Source organism: Citrus sinensis, chromosome 4, assembly GCF_022201045.2.
Source record: "Citrus sinensis cultivar Valencia sweet orange chromosome 4, DVS_A1.0, whole genome shotgun sequence".
NCBI lineage: Eukaryota > Viridiplantae > Streptophyta > Magnoliopsida > Sapindales > Rutaceae > Citrus > Citrus sinensis.
Genome location: NC_068559.1, coordinates 8,289,344 through 8,310,545, shown reverse-complemented (window position 1 = coordinate 8,310,545; position 21,202 = coordinate 8,289,344). Strand labels below are relative to the sequence as shown.

At 36.7% G+C, this 21,202-nt stretch overlaps 1 protein-coding gene across 1 annotated transcript; it reads left to right on the top strand.

The window, feature by feature from the left end:
• Positions 1-2,158: 2,158 nt before the first annotated feature.
• LOC127901838 (uncharacterized) lies at positions 2,159-11,935 on the top strand (the record flags this gene model as incomplete). Its single annotated transcript, XM_052439857.1, has 6 exons — positions 2,159-2,242; positions 2,969-3,164; positions 3,366-3,722; positions 3,969-4,512; positions 11,125-11,163; positions 11,914-11,935. Coding segments are annotated over 6 exons (1,242 nt in total), but the record flags the coding sequence as incomplete, so codon positions are not given.
• Positions 11,936-21,202: the final 9,267 nt, after the last annotated feature.

Here is a 21,202-nt window from a genome sequence, read left to right as displayed (position 1 = left end):
CGAGAAATGGCACCAATGCCAATACTTTTTGGAGGGATTATTGCCGAATGTGCAAGAATGGCTAATGGCAACAAGTGGAGGAGAGCTAATGTCAAAAAGTGCATCAGAGATTTGGGAATTCTTTCAGCGACAAGCGGATAATTCCCAACAACGGAGTCGATCACTTAGGAATACTAGAAGAATTAAGGGAGTAAATGAGGTTCAAATTGGCGAGTCAACTTCGGGAATCAAAGAAGTCAAGGAGATGGTTGAAGGTCTTGCTCGACAAATAGCATCGTTATCGACTGCTAAATCAACAGAACCACATGACCATGACTCATACTCCGATCAAGTCAATGCCATAGGTGTAATGAGAAAACCATCGAATTATAACCCATACTCCAACACATATAACCCTGGATGGAGAGACCACCCCAATTTTTCATGGTCTCAAGGATTCCAACAGAATGGACCAACAGCTCCAGCTCCACCAATGCAACAAATTTTTCAAAATCCTCAAGCCTCTCAGCCCCCATTTAGACCATACAATCAGAACCAGAACTACTCTCAACCCAGACCATGGGAGGATTCATTCCAGAATCTCAAGAATCTTACTCACTCCACGATTGAGCAACAGAACCGCACCATTGATGGACTACGAAATGAGTTAAGAGCAGGCTTCAACTCACAAGCTCAATCAGTTACAAGCCTCGAGAAGATGGTGGGACAACTTGCTTCTTCAGTTCAGACCTTGGCAATGACTGTTGAGAAATGCAAATTTCCAAGTCAACCAGTGCCTAACCCTAAAGGAGTACATGAAGCAAGTACCAGTTCACCACAGCAGCATGGAGAGGTCAAAGCAGTCATGACCTTGTGAAAAGGAAAAGAAGTCGACAACAAAGTGGAGATGCCGGTGACAAAAGAAAATCAAATTGTACCTGTGAGTGTTGAGGACTCATCACCGGAGGAGAAAGAAAAAACCAACCCACGAGAATATGTTCCGAAAGCTCCATTTCCTCAGAGGTTAGCTAAAGGAAAAAAAGGAAAATCCACAGGTGAGATTCTTGAAATCTTCAAACAGGTAAGTGTTAACATCCCTTTACTTGATGCTATTAAACAAGTTCCATCTTATGCCAAGTTTTTTAAGGACCTTTGTACTAAAAAGAGAAATATGCATGTTCAAAAGAAGGCATTTTTAACAGAAAATGTTAGTTCTATACTCCAACATAAAATTCCTTTAAAATGCAAAGACCCAGGCTCCCCCACTATCTCATGTAGTATAGGGAACCACACAATTGAGAATGCTTTGTTGGATTTAGGAGCTAGTGTAAATCTTTTGCCTTACTCTGTATTCGTGAAACTTGGACTGGGAGAATTACACCCAACTCCAGTGGTGTTACAGCTTACAGATCGGTCCACGAAAATACCTCGTGGTATTGTGGAGGACGTGCTTATCCAGGTAGACAAGTTTTATTTTCCTGTTGATTTCATTGTAATTGACACTCAACCAATACAGGATTCGAGGAAGCACATCCCCATTATTCTAGGCCGACCTTTCTTGGCAACTGCGGATGCTTACATTCAATGCAGGACTAGAAATATGCAGTTGTCCTTCAGCAACATGACTATGGAGCTGAACATCTTCAACATTGCCAAACAACCTCACAATGCAGATGATGGAATTGTTGATGTGGATTTAATAAAAGCATTAGTTGATAATACTTTTGTTTCAAACCTTAGTGATGATCCTTTACAAACATGTTTAACTCACTTTGGTTTGAATTTTGATATTGACAGATCGGTCGATGAGGTCAACGCCCTGCTTGACTCAGCACCATCTATGGACACTGATAAATGGAAGTCAAGAGTTGAGCAACTAGCACCATCAGAAAGGAAACTCATCCCATCATCAGAATCACCACCGAAACTCGAGCTCAAACCATTACCCAACACTCTGGAATATGCATTTTTGGGAGAAGAAAGTACTCTGCCGGTAATCATCTCATCATCCCTAAATGACGAACAAAAAGGTAAGTTGTTAGATATTTTGAAAGAGCACAAAGGGGCATTAGGATGGACCATAGCAGACATTAAAGGTATAAACCCAGTAGACTGCATGCATTACATTCACCTTGATGAAAATGCTAAATCTACTAGGGAAATGCAACGTCGGTTAAATCCTAATATGAAAGAAGTTGTTAGAACAGAAGTCCTTAAGCTATTAGACGCAGGTATCATTTACCCAATTTCTGATAGTTCATGGGTCAGTCCTGTACAAGTTGTCCCAAAAAAGTCAGGAGTCACAGTAGTTATAAATGCTGATAATGAATTGATACCCACTAGAGTGACTACAGGATGGCGTGTATGCATTGATTATAGAAAGTTGAATTCTGTCACACGTAAAGACCATTTTCCTTTACCATTTATCGATCAAATGCTTGATAGATTGGCAGGCCATGAATTTTATTGCTTTCTAGATGGCTACTCAGGATATAATCAGATTCCCATAGCACCAAAAGATCAAGAGAAAACTACTTTCACTTGCCCTTTTGGCACATTTGCATATAGGAGAATGCCATTTGGATTATGTAATGCACCTGCTACATTTCAACAATGCATGTTAAGCATTTTTTCTGATATGGTTGAACGATTCCTTGAAGTCTTTATGGATGACTTTTCTGTCTTTGGTGATTCATTTGATCAATGCTTACATCATCTAACACTAGTTCTGCAGAGATGTACCGAGAAGAACTTAGTCTTGAATTGGGAGAAATGTCATTTTATGGTAAAACAAGGTATTGTTCTCGGTCACATCATTTCGAGCAAAGGTATTGAGGTTGACAAAGCCAAGGTGGATCTCATTTCTAATCTTCCTCTACCCAAAACAGTTAGAGAAGTAAGATCTTTCCTCGGGCATGCTGGTTTCTATAGACGTTTTATTAAAGATTTTAACAAAGTTTCTAGACCCTTATGCAATCTACTTGCTAAGGATGTACCTTTTGTCTTTGATGATTCATGTCTTGCTGCGTTTGAAAAATTAAAGCATTTGTTGACATCATCACCCATCATTCAGGCCCCAAACTGGAGCTTACCATTTGAGCTAATGTGTGATGCATCTGATTATGCAGTAGGAGCAGTATTAGGACAAAGAGTTGATCGAATTCCCCACGTTATTTACTATGCTAGTATGACATTAAATGATGCACAGTTGAACTATTCAACTACTGAAAAAAAAATGCTAGCAGTAGTGTTTGCATTGGAAAAATTTCGATCATATCTCATTGGTTGTAAAATAATTATATTCACGGATCATGCTGCTCTTAAATATCTTCTCACAAAGAAATATGCAAAAGCCAGACTAATTCGTTGGGTGTTACTTTTGCAGGAGTTTGACTTGGAATTCAAAGATAAGAAAGGCATAGAGAATGTTGTGGCAGATCACCTCTCTCATCTCCATTTTGACACAATTACAGAATCATTACCATTGAATGAGTCATTTCCAGATGAACAATTAATGAATGTGGAAGTATTACCTTGGTATGCTGATATAGTTAATTATCTTGTTACAGGTAAACTTCCAGAGCATTGGACCAAGCAAGATAAGGCTAAATTCTTTGCAGAGATAAAGAATTTCTTTTGGGATGACCCTTATTTGTTCAAGTATTGTGCAGACCAAATTGTTAGACGATGTGTCCCAGAAAGTGAAATTCAGAATATCCTTTCATTCTGCCATGAACAAGCTTGTGGAGGCCATTTCAGTGCTAAGAAAACAGCAACTAAAGTTTTACAATGTGGTTTCTATTGGCCAACTATATTTCGAGACGCTTACACTTTCTGTTCTTCATGTGATAGGTGTCAACGAATGGGGAGCATTACACGAAGGAATATGATGCCACTAAATCCAATTTTAGTGGTTGAGATTTTTGATGTATGGGGTATCGACTTCATGGGACCATTTCCCCCTTCTTTTGGCCATCAATACATATTGGTTGTTGTTGACTACGTATCGAAATGGGTAGAAGCAATTCCATGTAGGACCAATGATCACAAGGTGGTGATAGCATTTTTGAAAAGCAACATTGTCTCACGCTTTGGATTCCCTCGAGCAATAATCAGTGATGGTGGTGCCCACTTTTGTAACAAAGCATTCAAAGCTCTTTTGACAAAGTATTCAATCACACACAAAGTGGCGACCCCGTATCATCCGCAAACCAGTGGCCAAGTTGAGATCTCCAATCGAGAAATAAAGCACATATTAGAAAAGACGGTGAGGCCGGACAGAAAAGATTGGTCATTAAGACTTGATGATGCCTTATGGGCATATAGAACGGCTTTCAAGACCCCGATTGGGATGTCACCCTACAGGCTAGTGTATGGAAAAGCTTGCCACCTACCTGTGGAACTCGAGCATCGTGCATATTGGGCCATCAAGAAATTCAATTTTGACATGCAGCAAGCCAGCTCAGAAAGAAGATTACAGCTGGCAGAACTTGAAGAAATTCGCAATGATGCATACGAAAATGCCAAGATTTACAAGCAACGAATGAAAGTCTTCCATAATAAGCAAATTATGAGAAAATCATTCACTCCAGGTCAGAAAGTGCTTTTATTCAATTCTCGCTTGCACCTATTCTCAGGTAAGTTACGCTCTCGTTGGTCTGGCCCATTTATTGTTCATACTGTTTTTCCACATGGGGCAATTGAAATTAAGGACCCAAAGAATGGTGTCACGTTTAAAGTTAATGGTCAAATATTAAAGCCATATCTAGAATACCAACCACATGGAGAAGACACCGAAATAAATTTGAGTGACCCACTAGATTTGAATTGATTTTTTTTTCTTTTCGTTGATTTGATTTTTTTTTCTTTCTTTATATTATTCTTCTGCTAATTGAAATTATTTTTGCATAAGTGTGTTTATTTAACTATTAAGTTTTCTTTTATCGTTTTTAATCATGAGTACCTTACTTAAACCGTTCCTCCTGAACATTCTTAAACCACTTCAACGTATCAAAACTTATCTCAAAAGGCAGATTCAATTTTGTAAAACACATCGCATTTGGGCTCTACAACCACCAGAGTTAGTAGCCTATGTTGAGGGTCTAGAAAGCCAACTCAGAGATATTGAGAGAAGTGTTTACGACATCCAGTTGGAGCTTGAGGTAAATTCAATAAGAGGACGATTTTAATTTTCTTTGTGTGTTTTAATTTGTTTTTCTGTTTGTGTACTTTAGTTTGTTACCCCGATGAAGTGGCGGATAACAGTACTCCGTGACAATCAAGTCGGTTACTTCAGTTTCCCATAATAACTGATATTCTGAGGTGAAGGTATGGATAGAAACGAGATTCTAGTGAAGCTTCACAAGTGATTCCCTTCACTTCCTCAGAATGCCCTCCTTACGATCTATAAAGCTCGGTCCGAACGCATGTGATTGCTCATGAGGAATAACATACCTGTTGATATCCGTTGGTTAATTGAGGCGAAAGTACGATCGGCAGGTGAGTTACCTCCAAAATTTATTGCATACATGCCTGGTTGTGGTAAAGGAAATTATGCAAGAAAACGACGAGCTCGAAGAATTTCTGTTGCTTGTCATAAGTGTTCCAGAATGAGTTGCAATAAAAACCCATGTTCTTTAGGAATGATGTCTGATAACAGGGAAGATAAGATTCAATTCATTAGGGATGGCTTGAATAAGGAGTCATTGGATGATATCCTTTTGTCTCTTGAAACGCATCCCAGTGGATATGTGCAAAGAGCGATTCTCCAGTTATGGCCATTATTCTAGAAAGAGCAGGCACGATATAGTCTCGGGAATCTGACTATAAACGACCCTGTTTGCCAGTTTATAAGAAAACTGGATAGGAAGCCTATCCTCGACCCATAGAGGGCGTTCAAGCCGTTTCTGGACGTAAAACCAGAGGAAGATGTGAGCCACAGTCGCAACTACCTGTAAATATCCTTTTACTTTATTGTTATTTTATTTCACTATTGTCTTATTGTTTGCATTATTGTCTTTAATAATTTTATTACTGTTTGCTTTTTCCTTTTTATTTTTTTCTTTTTGACTTGCGAGCCACGTGCTTTACGCGTTATTTGACACTGACATATTATCTCATACACAACCATGACCCACTATCACCAAGACTCTTAAATGTGATATCTTTTGTCAAGCACTCACAAATTGTTTTTGAGAAGTATCGCAATGGCAGCTACTCCCAATAGACAATTCAAGAACATTTGTGTGCTTTCTGGATTTACCTATGGCAAACATAAAGAGTTCGTTGAGGCAGCCATAGATCTTGGTCGAAGCATAGCAGCGAGAAAATTACACTTGGTGTATGGAGGAGGTAACCGAGGGTTATCAAAAATGGTCTCAGAAGCAGCTTTTATCAGAGGAAGTCAAGTGTTAGGCATCATCCCAAGAGTCCTAAAACCATTGGGTAGTTCGTCTGACTCATCAACTGGAGAAGAGTTAGTCGTCTCAGGTATGCAAGAAAGAATCACTGAAATGCTTAATCATGCTGATGCTTTTATTTTCCTTCCAGGAGATCTTGCAACACTAGAGGCACTTATCACACTAGCATCTTGGGCCCATCTGCACATTCACCAGAAACCCATTGGTTTGTTAAATGTCAATAACTTTTATGATGGCTTTATCGCATTTCTTAACCATGCAATAAAAAACTATTTCATTCCTTCTAATGTGAAAAAACTTTTTATTTGTGCTCACACTGCTAATGAGCTACTTGATATGTTACAACCTTATCGATCGGAGCCAGACCCCTGGACCTTTGTGTTGGAGCGTCCAAATAATGATGGTAACAGTAGCCACAGTAAGAAGTACAAATTAGATTTAACTCTCCGCCTGTAAATATTTTCTTCTGTGTTGCACCACCTAAGTGATGTCTTCTAAACTCTACTTCTTTCATTTCAAACATTGAGGACAATGTTTCGTTCTGGTTGGGGGGAGGGAACAGTCGACAATTGTGGAATTTTGGTTAAGTTTTTAATAATTTTTTGTTGTAGAAACTAACTGTTGCTAACTTTTTATGTTGAAGATGGCTGAATATGGAGTGTAGTGACTTTAGAAACGCATCTTCATCGTTTAAAAAAAAATTAAAAAAAACTAAAAAAAAAATTCAGACATTTTCTTTTTCTTTATTATGTGTTTATGTTTATTTTTCTTCTTTTTAATTTCTCCTCTATAAATATACATTTTCCAACTTTTGAGTTGAAGATGGCTGAATATGGAGTGTAGTTCCTCTAGAAACGCATCTTCTTTAAAAAAAAAAATCATTTTCGTTTTCTATCATTTTACGTGTAACTTTTTTAATTAGTTTTTATGCATCATTTTCACATTTCTGCATGCATATTTTCCTTTCATGCTTAGAATAGGTTGGGGGGTAGAATGTTGTTTGAAAAAAAAAATTGTGTGATTTGTTTTAACATTGGATGACATGATTAATTTCAAATTTTAGTATTTGTATTATCTTTGGTCTTAAGTGATGTTACGTTATGTTTGCTACTCTACATGTTGATGTCGGAGACAAATGTGAGTTGCTTGAAGGAATGAATATGTCATAATAAGTACCAAGTGAGTTTTTGAGCCTATTATTTTTCTTGGAGAATAACCCTTTTGCCCACTCTTTATACAGCTTAGCAGTTTATTATTTTACACACGATCTCTAAATTGCTTTTGAGTTAACCCTTAAAAAAAATTGTAAAAAAAAAAAGAAAAAAAAGAGAAAAAAATGTGTGTTGTTACATTGGGAGGCCCATCTAACTAGTAGATATGGATGATTATTTAGAGCCCTAAAAGACGATGGAAATGCCATCTTTGATCCGTTTGAGCCTTTCTAGCCATCTCTTTTATTAAATATCCATAGTTAACCCTTTTGAGCCTTTAAAAAAAAAAAACCTTTTTCTTTGTCAACTTATCATCCTGACCCACTCCAATTTGGAATATTACCTAATGTCTTATAAGTTCCATCACCTATTTATGTTTGAGAAAATGTAATAATTATGTTGTTTAGTAAAGTTATACCAAAAAAAAAAAAAAAGTTGTTGTTTCAAAAGAAAAAAAAAATAAAAATAATAGATGAAATCCACCTTGCAACTTCTAAAAAAACAAAAATTCTCTGCATTTTTCTCAAACATACACTTTGTTTTCCTTATTTCCCTTCTTTGTTAGCCATGTCCCTAGCCTATGTTACGTCCTAATAAAAGTCCTTCTTGATTTTAGGGAACTATAGTTTGAAGTAGAAGCTAGTTATATGAGCTAAAAAGATGTAGTGATGCATAATAAAAAAAAAGGATAAATAAAGTGGGTTGACTAGCATTTTTGTTTGACTTGAGATCGTATTATTTCTAAGCTGAGGGCATATTTATTTCATCTTGGTGAGAGCATGTGATATCACTTCTTTATTATTTTCTCTCTCAATTACCATTCATTGGAGTGACTATTTTTAGTGGGTTTATTTAATTGTGAGAGTGTCACCACTTCCAGTGAGATTTTGGGGTTTGACATGTCATTCTTGAAAGCAGATATAACAAAGTCTACTGGGTTGATTCATGTGGATGGTTGATGTGGGTGTGATGTTGCTTTAGACTGGAGATAATGCTTATACTTTTATTTGATTGCTATCATTAATCTGATGAAATAAATATGAGTATTTTTATTAACAAAAAATTATTTTGAATTTGAATTTTGTTTTCGCTTTATTTGCTAGGGACCAGCAATAAGCTAGTTGGGGGGTGTGTTGAGTGTTAGAAAATGCATATTTATAAAGGAGAAAACCGTCATTTTACATTTCAAGTCTTACTAACAACCCTTACTTTTATGTATTTAACCTTCTTGTGATTTAATTACATGTGTTTTATTTTAATTAAGTATTTTATGTATTTTAGGGGCATTATAGTCATTTCACAATAAAGGAGAGATCAGACGGCAAAACGGACATCACTTTTGAACTCAGGACGGTCGAAAACCTTAGGAGGAGCATAAAAGGAAAAATGGCACTATTCATATGTACGGTACTATTCACGTGTACGGTACTATCTACGTTACTGTTCACAACACTGTTCACATAGACGGATCGATGACGTGGCATTGACCGATGATGTGGCATTGACTGATGAGGTGTCACGATCCTGTTGGGCTAAAATTCTTATGTACTGTTGATGGTGACGTGGCAGCATATCAGTGGATGAAAAATCTCGCGTACGGTACATGCATCACACAGGATTATTTTCAACCAAACCGCGTTACTGTTCATCCGAGTCAAACCGCGTTACTGTTCATCCGCGTGGTCAAACCGTGGACTGTTGACTGATGACGTGGCGCAATCCTGAGCGTCCAAACTGTTTTTAATCCGATGACCATAATTTACTCCATGTATCTATAAAAAGGGGGCCTCCCCCCCTAATTTGATATCTCTGAATCCATTTTTGGACTCTATTTTCTGTAATTCCTTCTCCATCTTGTATTTTCTTTGTATTTTAATAAATTCTCATTTTGCCCCTAGTTCAATTATGAGTGGCTTATTTTCTTTCAAGCTTGGGTTGAAGGTGAAGTCTCAACATGTGTCATGGGCTTAATTTGGTAAATTTATTTTCTCTTCTCCTCTAGTTTTTGTGGATGTTTTGACTTCTCGTCGACAAATAATAATATTCTTGTCTAGTACCGCCTTGGTTTCACCGGCCCTCTAGTACAAGGTTATTATTATTTGGCACGATAAGCCCTTAGCACCATATTGATTAGAGCGTGGTTCATGAGGTGTGGATTCCCCCCTCATGATTTAATTGGCATTAATACGGATTATTTAGTCCATGATGCATGTTGATACGAACCCAGATACCCAAGTACGTTTTTTCAATAGATTTCGCTTCAATTTATTCTCGCCATTGCAATTCCAATTTCAGAATTTATTATCGCCTTTTCAATTCCAATTTTAGGATAATTTAAATCACTTCCACCACAATTCCAACCACCCATTTACAAAATTAATTCTATATATAATTAAAATCCACCTCCTCGTAGGATCGACACTCAACACCATTGATCTATACTACAATAGATTCGTGCGCTTGCGAGTACATTAAAATTTGCACAACACATGCATCGTTGAAATGTAACAAGTGCATTACATAATCCAAATGGCATTCTCCTATATGTAAATGTACCAAAAGGGCAAGTGAAAGTGGTATTCTCTTGATCTTTTGGTGCTATGGGGATCTGATTGTATCCTGAGTAGCCATCTAGAAAACAATAAAATTCATGGCCTGCTAATCTATCAAGCATTTGATCAATAAATGGTAAAGGAAAATGGTCTTTACGTGTGACAGAATTCAACTTTCTATAATCAATGCATACACGCCATCTTATAGTTACTCTAGTGGGTATCAATTCATTATTAGCATTGGTAACTACTGTGACTCCTGATATTTTAGGGACGACTTGCACAGGATTGACCCATGAACTATCAGAAATTGGGTAAATGATACTTGCATCTAATAGCTTAAGGACTTCAGTTCTAACAACTTCTTTCATATTAGGATTTAACCGACGTTGCATTTCCCTAGTAGATTTAGCATTTTCATCAAGATGAATGTAATGCATGCAGTCTACTGGATTTATACATTTTATGTCTGCTACGGTCCATCATAATGCTCCTTTATGCTCTTTTAAAACATCCAACAACTTACCTTTTTGTTCGTCATTTAGGGATGATGAGATGATTACCGGTAGAGTACTTTCTTCTCCCAAAAATGCATATTCCAATGTGTTGGGCAATGGTTTGAGCTCGAGTTTTGGTGGTGATTCTGATGATGGGATGAGTTCTTCTCTGATGGTGCTAGTTGTTCAACTCTTGACTTCCATTTATTAGTGTCCATGGATGGTGCTGAGTGAAGTAGGGCGTTGACCTCATCGACTGATCTGTCAATATCAAAATCCAAACCAAAGTGAGTTAAACATGTTTGTAAAGGATCATCACTAAGGTTTGAAAGAAAAGTGTCATCAACTATTGTTTCTATTAAATCGACATCAATAATTCCATCATATGCATTGTGAGGTTGTTTGGCAATATTGAAGATGTTCAGCTTTATAGTCATGTTGCCGAAGGACAACTGCATATTTCCAGTCCTGCATTGAATTTGAGCATCCGCAATTGCCAAGAAAGGTCGGCCTAGAATAATGGGGATGTGCTTCCTTGAATCCTGTATTGGTTGAGTGTCAATTACAATGAAATCAACAGGAAAATAAAACTTGTCTACCTGGATAAGCACGTCCTCCACAATACCACGAGGTATTTTCGTGGACCGATCTGCAAGCTGTAACACCAATGGAGTTGGGTGTAATTCTCCAAGTCCAAGTTTCAAAAATACTGAGTAAGGCAACAGATTTACACTAGCTCCTAAATCCAACAAAGCATTCTCAATTGTGTGGTTCCCTATGCTACATGAGATAGTGGGGGAGCCTGGGTCTTTGCATTTTAGAGGAATTTTATATTGGAGTATAGAACTAACATTTTCTGTTAAAAATGCCTTCTTTTGAACATGAATGTTTCTCTTTTTAGTACAAAGGTCTTTAAGAAACTTGGCATAAGATGGAACTTGTTTAATAGCATCAAGTAAAGGGATGTCAACACTTACCTGTTTGAAGATTTCAAGAATCTCACCTGTGGATTTTCCCTTTTTTCCTTTAGCTAACCTTTGAGGAAATGGAGCTTTGGGAACGTATTCTCGTGGGTTGGTTTCTTCTTTCTCATCCGGTGATGAGTCCTCAACATTCACAGGTACAATTTGATTTTCTTTTGTCATGGGCATCTCCACTTTGTTGTCGACTTCTTTTCCTTTTCGCAAGGTCATGACTGCTTTGACCTCTCCATGCTGCTGTGGTGAACTGGTACTTGCATCATGTACTCCTTTAGGATTAGGCACTGGTTGACTTAGAAACTTGCCTTTTTCAATAGTCATTGCCAAGGTCTGAACTGAAGAAGCAAGTTGTCCCACCATCTTCTTGAGGCTTGAAACTAATTGAGCTTGTGAGTTGAAGCCTGCTCTCAACTCATTTCGTAGTCCATCAATGGTGCGGTTCTGCTGCTCAATCGTGGAGTGAGTAACATTCTTGAATTCTGGAATGCATCCTCCCATAGTCTAGGTTGAGAGTGGTTCTGATTCTGATTGTATGGTCTGAATGGTGGCTGAGAGGCTTGAGGAATTTGAGCAATTGGTGGAGTTGGAGCTGTTGGTCCATTCTGTTGGAATCCTTGAGACCATGAAAAATTGGGGTGGTCTCTCCATCCAGGGTTATATGTGTTAGAGTATGGGTTGTAATTTGATAGTTTTCTCATTACACCTATGGCATTGGCTTGATCTGAGTATGAGTCATGGTCATGTGGTTCTGTTGATTTAGCAGTCGATAACGATGCTATTTGTCGAGCAAGACCTTCAACCATCTCCTTAACTTTTTTTATTCCTGAAGTTGACTCTCCAATGTGAATCTCATTCACTCCTTTAATTCTTCTAGTATTCCTGAGTGATCGACTCCGTTGTTAGGAATTATCCGCTTGTCGCTGGAAGAATTCCTAAATTTCTGATGCACTTTTTGACATTAGCTCTCCTCCACTTGTTGCCATTAGCCATTCTTGCATATTCGGCAATAATCCCTCCAAAAAGTATTGGCATTGGTGCCATTTCTCGTACCCATGATGTGGACACTTCAAGAGTAGCCCATTGAATCACTCTCATGTTTCGAAAAACTGCTCGTCTTCTCTCTGGGTAAACTCTGAAATTTCCCTGCGAATAGCATTGGTTTTATGCACTGGGAAATATTTATTCAAAAATTTCGTTACCATTTGTTCCCATGATGAAATGCTATTAGCAGGTAAAGTATTTAACCATGAACGAGCTCTATCCTTTAAAGAAAATGAAAATAATCTGAGTTTAACATCATCGTCTGAAAAATTTTTATATTTAAAAGTTTGACAAATGGCATGAAAATCATTCAGATGATTATATGGGTCCTCATTTTCTAGGCCATAGAATGTTGGGAGACAATTTAGCACACTAGGTTTTAGTTCAAAACTCCTAGAAGCTACATTTGGGTATCTTATGCATGATGTACTCAAATTAGCTAAAGGACTGAAATAATCCTTAAATGGCCTCTCCTGTGGTGCTTGTAAATCCATTCCAAATTTATTTTTAATGTGCCTGTGTGTGCGAAGTGTTTTTTCTAATTCAAGGTCTATAGGTTCAAGATTAGGTAATAATGACCTACGACCATGCATGCAAAATAAATAAAATAAAAATAAAGATGGGAACAAAACAAATAAAAATAAAGAAGAGGGAGAAATTACGATACTAATATTATTGCGCTATTACAACCTTTCTATAAAAATACACAAAAACAAATACGTGAAATAAATTAACTAAAATTAAATTAATAAAATAAACAAAAATTACAAAGAAAAAAAATAAATTGAAAATAAATTACAGAATTTTAAAGAAGAGAAAAAGAAAAGAAATACTAACCTTTAAATGTAGATTCACTTTTTTTTCTTTTTTTTAATTATAAAAAAAATACAAGAAAACAAATAAAAGAAATTATTCACAAAAATTAATTTTACGAATTAAAATTACTTACCTCCCCGGCAATGGCGCCGAAAACTTGTTGTGCAAATTTTAATGTACTCGTAAGCGCACGAATCTATTGTAGAATAGATCAATGGTGACGAGTGTCGATCCCACGATGAGGTGGATTTTAATTGTGTGTATAATTAATTTTGTAAATGGGTGATTGGATTTATGATGGAAATGATTTGGAATATGCTAAAACTTAAATTAAAATGGCGAGAATAAATTCTAAAATTGGAATTGAAATGGCGAGAATAAATTGAAGAGAATTTTATTAAAATGACGTACTTGGGTATCTGGATCAGTATCAACATGCATCATGGGCTAATAATCCTTATTAATGCCAATTAAATCATGAGGGGGGAATCCACACCTCATGAACCACGCTCTAATCAATATGGTGCTAAGGGCTTACCGTGCCAAATAATAATAACCTTGTATTAGGGAGCCAGTGAAACCAAGGCGGTGCTAAACAAGATTATTATTATTTGTCTACGAGAAGTCAAAACATCCACAAAAATTAGAGAGGAAGAGAAAATAAATTTACCAAATAAAGCCCATGACACATGTTGAGACTTCACCTTCAACCCAAGCTTGAAAGAAAATTAGCTACTCATAATTAAACTAGGAGCAAAATGAAAATTTATTAAAATACGTAGCAAATACAAGATGGAGAGGGAATTACAGAAAATGGAGTCCAAAAATGGATTCAGAGCTATCAAATTAGGGGGGAGAGACCCCCTTTTTATAGATACATGAAGTAAATCATGGCCATCGGATTAAAAACAGTTTGGACGCTCAGGATTGCGCCATGTCATCAGTCAACAGTACGCGGTTTGACCACGCGGGTGAACAGTAACACAGTTTGACCCGGCTTTGAACAGTAACGCGGTTTGGTTGAAAATAATCCTGTGTAATGCATGTACCGTACGCGCAAGTTTTGGTCCACTAATATGCTGCCACGTCACCATCAACAGTTCATAAGAATTTTAGACCAACAGGATCATGACACCTCATCAGTCAATGCCACATCATCGGTCAATGCCACGTCATCGATCCGTCTATGTGAACAGTAACGTAGACAATACCGTACATGTGAATAGTACCGTACATGTGAACAGTGCCATTTTTCCTTTTATGCTCCTTTTAAGGTTTTCGACCGTCTTGAGTTCAAAAGTGATGTCCGTTTTACCGTTTGATCTCTCGTTTATTGTGAAATGACTATGATGCCCCTAAACTACACAAAATACTTAATTAAAATAAAACACACATAATTAAATTACAAGAACCTTAAATACATAAAAGTAAGGGTTGTTAGTAAGACTTGAAATGTAAAATGACGATTTTCTCCTTTATAAATATACATTTTCTAACACTCAACACTAAGATTGAAAATGGTGGAGATGTATCGTTTGGAGATAATTCAAAAGGAAAAATCATCGGGATTGGAAATGTCGGTAATGTATCCTCTACTCTCATTGAAAATGTGTGTTTGGTTGAAAACTTGAAACACAATTTGCTTAGTATTAGTCAATTATGTGATAAAGGATATAGAGTTATCTTTGATGAATCAAAATGTATTATTGAGAATGCATGTGATGGGAAAGTCTTGTTTATAGGAAATAGATGTGTAAATGTCTATACCATTAATATAGATTGTGCATCAATACATGATAAATGTCTCTCCGCATTGCATGATGATGGTTGGTTGTGGCATAGAAGGTTATGTCATGCAAGCATGGATTTGATTTCAAAAATCGTGAAAAATGATTTAGTAAAAGGTCTTCTAAAAATCAGTTTTCAAAAAGATAGAACTTGTGAAGCATGCCAATTTGGAAAACAAATCAAAACTTCCTTCAAAAGCAAGAATCATGTCTCTACTTCAAAACCACTTCAATTGCTTCATATAGATTTGTTTGGACCTTCTAGATATGCTAGTTTAAGTGGCAAATTTTATGCATTTGTAATTGTGGATGATTATTCTAGATACTCATGGGTATTGTTCTTAGCTAATAAGGATGATGCCATTGATGCATTTCGAATTTTCTATAAAAATGTTCAAAATGAAAAAGGCTATTCTATTACTTGTATTAGAAGTGATTATGGTGGAGAATTTGAAAATCATGCATTTGAAAATTTTTGTAATGACTTCGGCATTGAACATCAATTTTCGTCACTTAGGACTCCACAACAAAATGGAGTAGTAGAGAGAAAGAATAGGTCTATGCAAGAAATGGCTAGGACCATGTTGAATGAAAATTCTTTGCCTAAGTATTTTTGGGCTGAAGCCGTCAACACCGCTTGCTATGTTTTAAATCGGGTGTTGATTAGACCTAATCTTAATAAAACTCCATATGAGCTTTGGAAAGATAGAAAACCAAACATTGGCTATTTTAAAGTGTTTGGATGCAAATGTTTTGTTTTGAACACGAAAGATAATCTTGGTAAATTTGATCCAAAATCTGATATTGGCATTTTTCTTGGTTATTCAAATTCAAGCAAAGCTTATAGAGTTTATAACAAAAGAACTTTAGTTGTGGAAGAATCTATACATGTTACATTTGATGAGTCTAACCCCTCCTCTATGGAGAAAGTTGTTGTTGATGATAATGCAGAAGAAGAACAACAAGAAGAAGCATCGAATGACAACCAAGAAGACGCGCCACATGGAATTCAAGAAGAATATCATGAAGAAACAAATGCAGAGCAAAATGAAGGTACTTCACAAACACTCCCTAAGGAGTGGAGGTATGTATCCTCTCACCCTAAGGATGTAATTTTAGGAGATCCCTCATGAGGTGTTACCACTAGATCATCTCTTAGGAACACATGTGAGCATGCTGCATTTATTTCTCAAATTAAACCAAAATCCTTTGCGGATGCGGAAAATGATGAATCTTGGATTATGGCAATGCAAGAGGAGTTGGATCAATTTGAGAGAAACAATGTGTGGGAGTTAGTTCCTAATCCAGAACATCAATCCATTATAGGCACTAAATGGGTATTTAGAAACAAAATGGATGAATCCAGTGTGGTTGAAGAAATAAAGCTAGATTAGTGGCTCAAGGTTACAACCAAGAAGAAGGAATTGATTTTGATGAAACTTTTGCACTTGTAGCAAGATTAGAATCCATTAGGATGTTGTTAGCATATGCATGTCATAAGGATTTTATTTTATATCAAATAGATGTCAAGAGTGCTTTCTTAAATGGATATATAATGGAGGAAGTTTATGTGAAACAACCTCCTAGTTTTGAAAATGAAAAATTTCCAAACCATATGTATAAGTTATCCAAGGCTTTGTATGGTTTAAAACAAGCACCTAGAGCTTAGTATGATAGGCTTAAAAACCTCTTGTTGGATAACGATTTTTCAATGGGAAAAGCGGACACAACTCTTTTTGTTAAGTATAAGAACCAAGACATACTTATTGTTCAAATTTATGTTGATGATATTATTTTTTGTTCTACTAATGAGTTGTTGTGTAAAGATTTTTCATCATGTATGAGCCAAGAGTTTGAGATGAGTATGATGGGAGAGTTGAAGTACTTCCTTGGACTTCAAATCAAACAAAACGAGGAAGGAATTTTCATAAACCAAGCCAAGTACGTGAAAGATCTACTCAAAAGATTTGGCTATGATAATGGAACGACAAAAAGCACTCTTATGAGTACTAGCATCAAGCTGGACAAAGATGAGAAAGGTAAGGAAGTTGATATCAAGACATATCGAGGTATGATCAGATCTTTACTCTACTTGACTGCTAGTAGGCCTGATATTATGTTTAGTGTATGCTTGTGTGCTAGATTTCAATCTTGTCCTAAAGAGTCTCACATGCTTGCTGTCAAACACATTTTTCGATATTTATTTGGCAACATTAATCTTGGCCTTTGGTATCCTAAAGGAACTCATATTGATTTAACTTGTTATTTGGATGCTGATTTTGCTGGGTATAAGGTTGATAGAAAAGTACTAGTGGAACATGTCACTTCCTAGGTCATTCTCTTGTCTCTTGGTTTAATAAGAAACAAAACTCAGTTGCGCTTTCAACCACTGAGGCAGAATATATTGCCGTAGGTAGTTGTTGTGCACAAATTCTTTAGATGAAACAAACCCTTAGAAACTATGGCATTAAACTTGATCAAATACCTATCTTGTGTGACAATACTAGTGCTATAAATCTTTCCAAAAATCCCATTCAACATTCTGGGACTAAGCATATAGAAATTAGACATTATTTCCTTAGAGATCATGTTCAAAAAGGAGATGTTGTAATCAAATTTGTTTCTACTGAAAATCAGCTTGCGGATATCTTTACAAAACCTCTTAGCGAAGAGCTTTTTATAAAGATAAGACATGAGCTTGGAATGATGAATATTGCATCTTGATTTATCTTTTACTACATGGCTTGATATGTTTGTTATTATATGGATTTATGCTTCATGATTTAGATAGCTTGATATGGTTGTAATTTTATGATTTTATGTTTCATGCATTAAATGGCTTATTGAAAAGTTTTAAATCTCAAAATGATTTAAAATTAATCAATTTTTGAAGCCAAAAATAAAATGGTGTGTGTAATACAAGTATAAGAGCTTGCCAAAAATCAATTAGAGCCAAATAGATTTCCATGACTAAACTGGTTTATCACTTTCTCTAATCTGGAAAACCGCTCTCGTATTGATTACTCTCGGGTCATCATTCGGATAACCGAATTTATCAATCCAAAAAACCGGATTTGCTAGGCCTTCTCTCTGCCTAAAAACCGGATAACCGTTTCTTAAAATCCGGAAAACCGAATTCAAGAGCTCTCTTTCTGCCTCAAACCGGACTACCAGTTAAAAAAACCAGAAATCCGGATTAGCAAGGAAAGCTTGCTAGAACAAACCGGATTTCCAGTTCTGTCAATCCGGAAATCCGAATTCGAGCTGCACTTTGGCAGCATTTTAGGCTCTTTCGGCCAACCGGTTCAGGAAAACCGGTAAGCCAATTCTCGCTTGCTATCTTCTGGATCCAACCGGCAAGCCAGATTATGATATCCGGAAAACCGGATTCGAGTGAAGGGCTTGCTGGTCACAACCGGAATTCCAGTTCAAGTCAAACCGGCAAGCCGTTTACGGGTTTCAAGCTTCTGGTCACAACCGGCTATCCGGTTAGTGCAAACCGGCAATCCGGTTTCGGAAGCTATTTCAACTGTTCTTCTTCTTTCTTCATTCGGCATTCCGGTTCTCTCACTCTTTCTAAAAACCGTTTGCTTCTCTCTCTTTCTCACTCCAAAATCCTTTATTTTCTATCTTTTTCACATCAAATTGAGTCTTAAAAATCATTTCCCATCTCATTAAGAACTCAAAACCATCCTTGAAATCCATTTCAATATCCAAATCTCTATATCCCAATTTCAACCTAGGTTTTGGGCCAATTTTCCTCTCTCTAGATTTCTCCCTCCTTAGCCGTTTTTTATCCAATTTGTTTCACAAACTATCTTTCAATCTTCATTATCTACATTCTTTTTGCTCTCTTTAACTTCAAATCCATCAAAATCACTATGTCAAGCTCTCGGCCGGTTCGAAGAAAAGGCAAAGAACCGGTTTAACCAATCAACCGGTCACGGCAAGCAGGGGGCACCTCCGATCAATCCAATTTCGAGTCCACACACTTTCAGAACAAGAAACATCTAGCCAAACATTTTCACCAACAGTTCATGACTCATGAAGTACTCCAAACCTTTTTTGTTTTACCGGATTGTTTGAATCATCTTAGTATTAGCAATAGAACTTTATTGCAATTGTTGGAAGATGTTGGTTGGCTTCATGCACTTGTTGTTGAGGAAAATGTATATCCTGACTTGGTGAAAGTGTTTTACTCGAATATGGATTGTTCCGCGGAGAAAGAGAATCGAGTAATCACCACAGTTGGAGGAGTTTTGATTGAGTTTGATGATTCGAAGTTGAACCCCATCCTAGGATCTTCCGATGATGGCCTAGAATATTTTTCACCTAGGAAACCTCCTGACATTGATGACTATGTTTATATTGATGCTGTTAAGAATCTATGTCGTCGTGTCAACCTTTCCGATGAAGATTGTACTATCCATTTTCGCAACCTATGTCTTTGTCTTCAATCTCGAATATTACTTCATTTTATTCAGAGTATTGTCCTTCCTAGATCAGGCCATTTGGATGAGGTCTCTCATATGGATGTCGCCTTGATTGATTGTATTCTTAGACATCGTCCAGTTGAATTAGGATATACCATTGTCCGAAACATGCTCAGTATACCTAAGTTGATTACCCGCTCCCATCCATATGGTCATTTCATTACCCAAATCCAGAAATTTTTTGATGTACCGATTAAAGAACCGTCGTGTAGACCGTCTAAGGGTATAGGGGATGATGCCATTGTCGACTTAGGCTTTGAGTGGAAAAATGGCACTTGGGTCAAATACTCTGAAAACAAGTTTACCTTCCTTGCTCGAAGTGATGATCGGCCACTTAATGCTGTGGTTCCAGCCGATCAGCTACCCATTTTCTCACTCTCATTTCGGGGGTAACGTAGACGCCGAGATCCTCCCATGATTGCTTCAGCTCTTGATGTCTCTGCATCCATTTCATCACCTCCACGGCCTCCTACCTCTGGAGATGTTACTCTTCAGTAGCTTATGGATGAGGTGCAGACACTTTCGGTGCGGCAGACTGAGTTTCAGCAGGAGCAGCAGCAGCAGCTCATTCATAGACAGCGTCTTCTCTTCGAGCACTTCGGCATTCCATATCCGTATCCACCTCCTTCACCTCCATCCTCACCACCTGAGTAGTTTCTTATGCTTGTATTTGGACACACCTACATTTCATTTACTGCATTGTGTGTTCTTTTATTTTCGACTCTATGGATTATTATTATGCTTTTCGGTTTATGTATTTGTTTTGGATGATATCGAAGTGTTGTGACTATTTATGTTGGATGATTGGATTTGTTTTGATCGTATGTTATGGATTATATGGATTCTTTTATGCTTATGGATATTTTTGAACTAATATGATTATCTTGCGATTTTGATGATTGATAGGGGGAGCTCTTATTCTCTTATTCTTTTATTCTTTTTTATGATGAAGGGGGAGAATGATTTAATATGTGTTATAAAAAGTGTTATGAAAATATGCATGTATCTAGGGGGAGTATGCATGTATGCAGGGGGAGTTTTGTTAAACAATTTTCAAATCATTTTTTAACTTGTATTGATTAAGGGAGAGCTTTTTCATAACAAGATTAAAGTTTTGAATGTGTTTTGTCATCATCAGAAAGGGGGAGATCGTTAGCCTATATGGCTAAAAATATTGATTTTGATGATAACAAACCACATGTATTTATTAAGCAAAGATTTATGAATTGTGCTTTTATAATAAGAAAATGATGTTATGGAATTAAAGTATTTTGGACTAAAATGATAGTGTTTTTAAATTTCGGATTTGGACTTATTTGAAACTATTTAAATATTTTTGCGCCATTCTATAATTTCACAAAGTTTGGGCGAAGTCATAATTTCAAAAAGTTGTGGGATTGATAAAGCATTATTCTAAAATTCTGAAA